Source organism: Cervus elaphus, chromosome 15 (genome assembly GCF_910594005.1).
Source record: "Cervus elaphus chromosome 15, mCerEla1.1, whole genome shotgun sequence".
NCBI classification, from domain to species: domain Eukaryota; kingdom Metazoa; phylum Chordata; class Mammalia; order Artiodactyla; family Cervidae; genus Cervus; species Cervus elaphus.
In genome coordinates, this window is record NC_057829.1 from 16,266,565 (window position 1) to 16,272,564 (window position 6,000).

General features: G+C 41.9%; 1 protein-coding gene across 2 annotated transcripts in view; it reads right to left on the reverse strand.

Moving 5' to 3' along the window:
• Nucleotides 1-5,762, reverse strand: part of ANK3 (ankyrin 3) — a 365,593-nt gene extending 359,831 nt beyond the window's left edge. Inside the window, exon 1 of one of the 2 annotated variants that reach the window (XM_043926997.1) lies at nt 5,097-5,762. In XM_043926997.1, the coding sequence (XP_043782932.1) occupies nt 5,097-5,210 (114 nt within the window). In that variant the 5' untranslated portion in view covers nt 5,211-5,762. The remainder of the gene's footprint in view (nt 1-5,096) is intronic. The other variant, XM_043926998.1, reaches the window with a different exon arrangement.
• Nucleotides 5,763-6,000: the final 238 nt, after the last annotated feature.

The following is a 6,000-nucleotide window of genomic DNA, read 5'->3' on the forward strand; positions in this document are numbered from 1 at the left end:
CACTCTGCAGATTGTCTGGTATACCACAAGCACCTAAGACACTGCTGTGCTGTTATCACAGAAACACGTCCTTGAGGGTTTGATGTTATGGTATTTGTAATTTTTCACTTCATTTTTCAAAATTAAAAAGAAAGAAATTCTTAAGGTAAAACATTAAAATCTATTGCAGACGGTAAGAAAAAGAGACTCACTACAATAGTGGAGTACTCAGAGATATAAAACTTATTATTCAAGGTTCCAGATGTTTAGAAAACAGCTTATCACTTAGAAGATTCCCTGAATCAAGCCCACTTTCATGTGTAGCTATGAAAATATTAAGTACATACACTGTAGAGTGTAGTAGTTAAGAACACAAGCTAGAGAGTTAGGCTACCCAAATTGGAATCTTGGCTCTATCACTAGTTAGTGTGGGAATTCTAAGGTAGCAGCCTGAAGGCTCATGCCTCAGTTTTCTCATCTGGAAGATGGAAATAATAGAAATACTTTCTCATAGGGTTGTTGTGAAGAATAAATGAGCCGCCACCTTAAAAAGGTAATTTAAAACCCTATCTGGTGCACTTTATAAGAGGTCAAGAAATGTCCTGGGAGAAAAGAAATGAACCCAGGAAATTTAATTCTTCATCTTCCGCTTCAAGCCAGAAACTTGGCAGTTACCCTAGAATCCAATCTCTCCCTCTCACATCCTACATACAGTCCACTGCCAAGTTCTTTTGAGTCTTCCTCTAAATATCTCTTGTATGCAACACCCCCTTCTCCATCAACATCATCTCTGCCGTGGTTCAGACCCTGAGCATCTCTCATGCCTGCATCATCACCACTGGTGCTTCCTAAGGCTCTTTCAGCTGATGCCCGCAGCACTGATGCTTCAAGGATGGTTCTCAACCCAGAAAGCTCTTCAGCCTTCTCTCTTTATCATCACCCCTAAAACCATTCAGGTCCCTCTCTCCTTTGAGCAGGGGTTAACGTCCTGCTCCGTAAGACAGCATACAAAGACCTTCGTAACCTGGCCCGTGACTACTTTTACAGCCATTTTTTCTGCCATATCCTCATGTACCCTTTTCTTCAAAATACTGTTTATTTCTTACACAGCTGAATCTCTCTCATACTTGAACCCCTGGTGGCCTGGGATTCCTGTCCTTCTGTTTGTCTATCTCGCTGACTCCTCCAAGGCTTAGCTATGCCAAGAACCTTCTGTGAGCCCATTCGAGTTGAATTGGTGGTGGGGGGGGGGTCTCGCTGTGGCTCCTTCTTTGTAGGGTGTTTAATGGTGCTCTTATCTTCCCCCTCCTTGTGCCGGGAAGCACAGTACAACGTGATGTACTGTTGCCACTCTGCCTCATTTAGCTTTGTCTCCAACACAGAATATAGTGCCTAATGCCAGAAGTTATTCAATAAATATTTGCTGAATGAGTGCATGAATGCAAAAATAAAGCAATGAATATTCATCCATTCCTGCTCTGCCACTGGAATAGCTGTATGAGTTTGACATCAATAATCACAGAATTAATTGACTGATTATTCCTTTGTCATTCATAGAGAGAGAGAAAGAAATTCCATAGTTTCCTTTTTTTAAGTATACATTTCCATGGGTCACCTCAAAGCTTCTTTTTTTTTTCTTTTTTTTGGACAGGATGTAGTAAATACATACAAACTACATAAAAATATTGACTAAATTAAGGTTTGATACTAATATTCCTCACTATGGAAATGTATTTTATAATTTAATAATATAATGTGGAGAGCGGGCAAACCATGCGGGTAACACGGCACAAGAAGCCAATGGCAACAAGGATAGTACGGGGCTGAAGAGCATTCATGATTTCTAACTCTTGTGGGTTCAAGGTGGCTGGGACCCTCTCCAGACCAAACCCTGTGGGCCAGGGAGCCTGCTGAATGCAGGAGGTACAGAGTTCCTCCCTGCAAGGTGCTTAGTAAGGGCATGGATCCAATACTAACCCACCCAAAGCCACTGTCTACCTTTGGCATGCCTCCTACTTGCTGCCAACCTAAGCCCATCAGGAGAGAAGGAGAGTGAAGCTGAAAAACAGATCAGGGAAGAGCAATGGGAGGTGAGGGTAAGAAACTTTTACACTAGACACTCACTGAAACTTTTTTTCTTAAAGTCAGATGATAAAAGGATTAAGTAAGTGTTCATCCATCTAGATGAATTTCTTCTTTTAGCAAACAGGAAGATTTTCTTTTACTTGAGATGAAAGTTGTTGTGCCAAGAATAAAATACCTCATTACTAAAATTCAACTAATCATAATTCCTAGAAGTTTCCTACTTATTCATAGGGGCTTCCCAGGTGGTTCTGTGGTAATCAGTTATTCATGGTTATCAATATTCAAAAGAGACCAAATGTGCAACTCACTGTGTTTAAAAAAACTTGAAATGTGAATCCTATATTAATTTTACATGCATATTATGATTTGAGTATAATACTTAGTAATATCGCATCCTGTATAATTGTGTCATATAATCAAGAAAGATTCATCTTGGGCTTGCTCAAACCTGAATTGAAGGGGAACCATGAATCAAATTCCTTGTTTTATAAACTAGATACTCTTAAGATTTCCTTTTGTATTTCGAGATTTTATGAGAGTGCTCACTATTCCTTTTTGTAATTAAAATATCCTAGAGGATATTTCTGCATATGAATGAGAATAAGTCCCATAATAACCCACTATATATGTGTGTGTGTGTATTTTTTTTTTCATCAAATGCATATGCAGTGTTAACTTTTTTTTTGGTTGCACTGCACAGCATGTGGGATCCCAGTTGCCTGACCAGAGATAGAATCTACACCCCCCTGCAGTGAAAGTGTCAGTGAAAGTGTGTAGTCTTAACCACTGGACTGCCAGAAAAGTACCGCCTGCAAAATATTTAAAAGCAGCTTTTTAATTGACAGAGGGCTACAACATGGAGCAAAATAGCCCAGAAACCTTAATTAGGATTTTAGGAAAAGGTAGGAAAAAAGAAACTCAAAGTTGAAATAATTCACTTTGCAGAAAATAAGTGTAACATACACTGTGTCATGGAAGGAGATATGGAGCATGTCTTCAAAGTCATTTAACCTTAACTTTGCACATAGAAGTGGTCCATGCAATCATTTGGCTATCAATATTAAATCTCTGGTGATACATGCACCTTTGATGGGGAATATATATACTATACTGTGTTATGAATTAAAAAGCGCAGTAGCAATGCAAGTGTTACCCATGAGCCCCTTTCTGGATCTCCTCTGTGAGTGCCCTGAGAACAAAACATTTAAATGTGCCTGCACGTTGACAATAGCGATATTGATATTTCTCCATGTTCCCTTCTGGTTGCTAAGAGATTTACGTTGGACAGACTCTGTTGTACTAAGCATTTTGATCCACGAAGCATTTGCTTCAGCTCAGTGAGCCAGAAACCCCTTTGGTTCACCCCTTCCCTGCTCTGCTTCCGAGTCAAACAGGGGAGCGGGCACAAGGCAGCAGACCTGTCACTACTTCCCCAGGACACGGCTGGCCGTAAGCCTGGTTCAGCCAGCAACTCTCACACAGAACACTGACATTAATGATGAAACCATATCTTCATATAAATTTACGTTCCTGTCCCTGTGTTTCTCAGAAGCCAGTTCATCATGTCGTGTGGGTGGAGGAGGGGGATGTGCATACAGAGGTCAAAGTATAGTGACCGCAGACAAGCCTGACTTTCATAAAATCAGACCAGAACCTAGCAAAACAAGGCAATTTCGTAACAACTCTGCTGTGTGAGGCTCTGAAATACACCTGCTGAGAATTTCCTAACTTAAGTCTGTACTTCTGTGAAAATATGTTCAAGAAGTTTTTTTGCGAGAACCCTGAAGCAGGAAACACCTATATTTAATGTCGTGTGGCAGAACCACCGCAACTCTCTGAACTCAGTCTCAGAAAGTCTGCCAGTAACAAAAGGTAAAGAGGTTTCTCTAGACCTTCTCTTGGAGGAAAACGGCAAAGGCCCTGAAAATATTCATGATCACTCCTGAAGGAAGGTACATGTGGTGGATGAAATCTGCATGCCATTTGCAAGGCACGTGCATCACTGCTCAGAGCAAATTAAGATGATCTTTCCCTTGGGAATTCTCACAAAGAGACATAAAAATGCTTTATGACCTGACTTCCATATTCAGATCACAGAGTTATAGTCCATTTTTATGAACTGTCATGGAAGAAAAGTGATTTCGGGCCTCACTCGCCAAATCGGTATCTAGGATTCATATTTAAGGGCACAGCCCCCAAAAGGTTAGCACTCTCAGGCTGTAATTAAACACCAATGACCCAGAATATTCCTCTTATCTGCTCCCCTGCATTAGAGTATCAGTAGGGGATGATCAATGCCCATGCTCGGATCTAAAGCAATCAGTGCTGAAGTCCCTGCCTTGTCATGGGAATTCCTGCATTCAGGGTATCACTCTCAGCCAGTAGAGAAAGACAAACCTCTGTGCTTTCAGCAGTATTTAACAAAAGAAAAGTTATTTCCAGCAGCTTATTTCCATTGCACAACCTACCTAGGAAGTACCTCATGGAACTGAGAGTCAGAAGGAAAGAAGGAACCAAAAAGCAAAGCAGGAAATGACTTTACTGTTACGTCTTTAAGGTCACAGATCTGCCTGAGAAATGCACACGTGTGACACAGTTCTAGCACAAAAGCTCCTCTTCCGTGAGACAGAACTGTAAGAAGTACAAAGGCTGCTTCTCCGGTCTCTCCCTCAATTCTAAGTCACCGCAGTGCATTTAACCTTGACTGGGCTGGAAAGAAACTACTTTGAACTCCCTTGCAACACCTTTCCGTGTCATGGAAGCATGCCCATGCCTATGTAAAGTGCAAACCTTCCGCGTCAGCACTGCATCCCCCTACACGGGATAAATCTTCCCCTGCCTTGCCCACCCTACACCCGTGGTCTACCACAGGGTTTCTATCATCTGTTCCCAGTTTACACACCCAACTTACACACCCAATTTACACTCTACAGCACATGTAAAAATAGCCCCAAAAGCTTCTCACAGATGCCAAGAGGAGATTTAAACATAAAGGATCCAGGCAAGATCTATGCACTGGCATACATAGCTACCTTTTTCTTCCGATCCCGGGACCGTTTGCGGTGTTTCCTTTTTTTCTCTGTCTCCTCTTCAGCATTGATTTCTAAATCCCGGTTTTTCTTTAATTGGGAGGCCGCATGAGCCATAATGCATTGAAAAGGACCCTCTCAAGCACGCAGGGCTTCCTGGTAGAAGGTGATATCCTCAGGCACCTTTAATCAGGCTTCCAGCAGCATTCCAATCACTGGAGAGAAACCTTGAACTCCAAGCAGGAAGACATTCAAAATGCCAAGATGCTGGAGAAGCCAAAGCTTTAAAAACCCCAACGACGGTTTCCAGACTTCATCCTACACCTCCCTGTACCTGACCCTTTACACGCGAGTGCAGCCATCGTAATGCATTTACCGTAGTGAAAAAGACAGCTGGGACACGGGAAGCTGTATTATGGCTGTATCCCCTGCCACCAGCTGGAAGTGTCTAAGTGATTCCTCGGAAGGGGGAATGCTGCAAAGGATGCTTCTCTGAAGGGAAAAAATCAAGAGTCACCGCACATGCAGGAGCAAAAATCCAGCACTAATTCTGAAAACCTATTTTAGAATCCTTCGAAAAAAAGGCAGGGCTGCAATTTATACATCACCACTAGGTCTGCACAGAGCAGAATTTAACCCATAAGAGAATGGAGCGGTTCCTACTCCAGTGTAACTGCTGATGGTGACAAAATATATAAAATAAGATTTTACAAAAGACACTCGATTTTGCTGTAGAGATCCTGACTGCATGATGGGGAAAACAATGCATGCATTGCTCATCTCCACAGTGAGGCCTTTATGCTCAACTATCAGCCTAAATGCATTTTGTGGGGGAGGATTCACAGAAGGGCCTGTTGTCTTTTAAAAACAACATGCTGATTACAACACATCATACAGCAGGCCATGA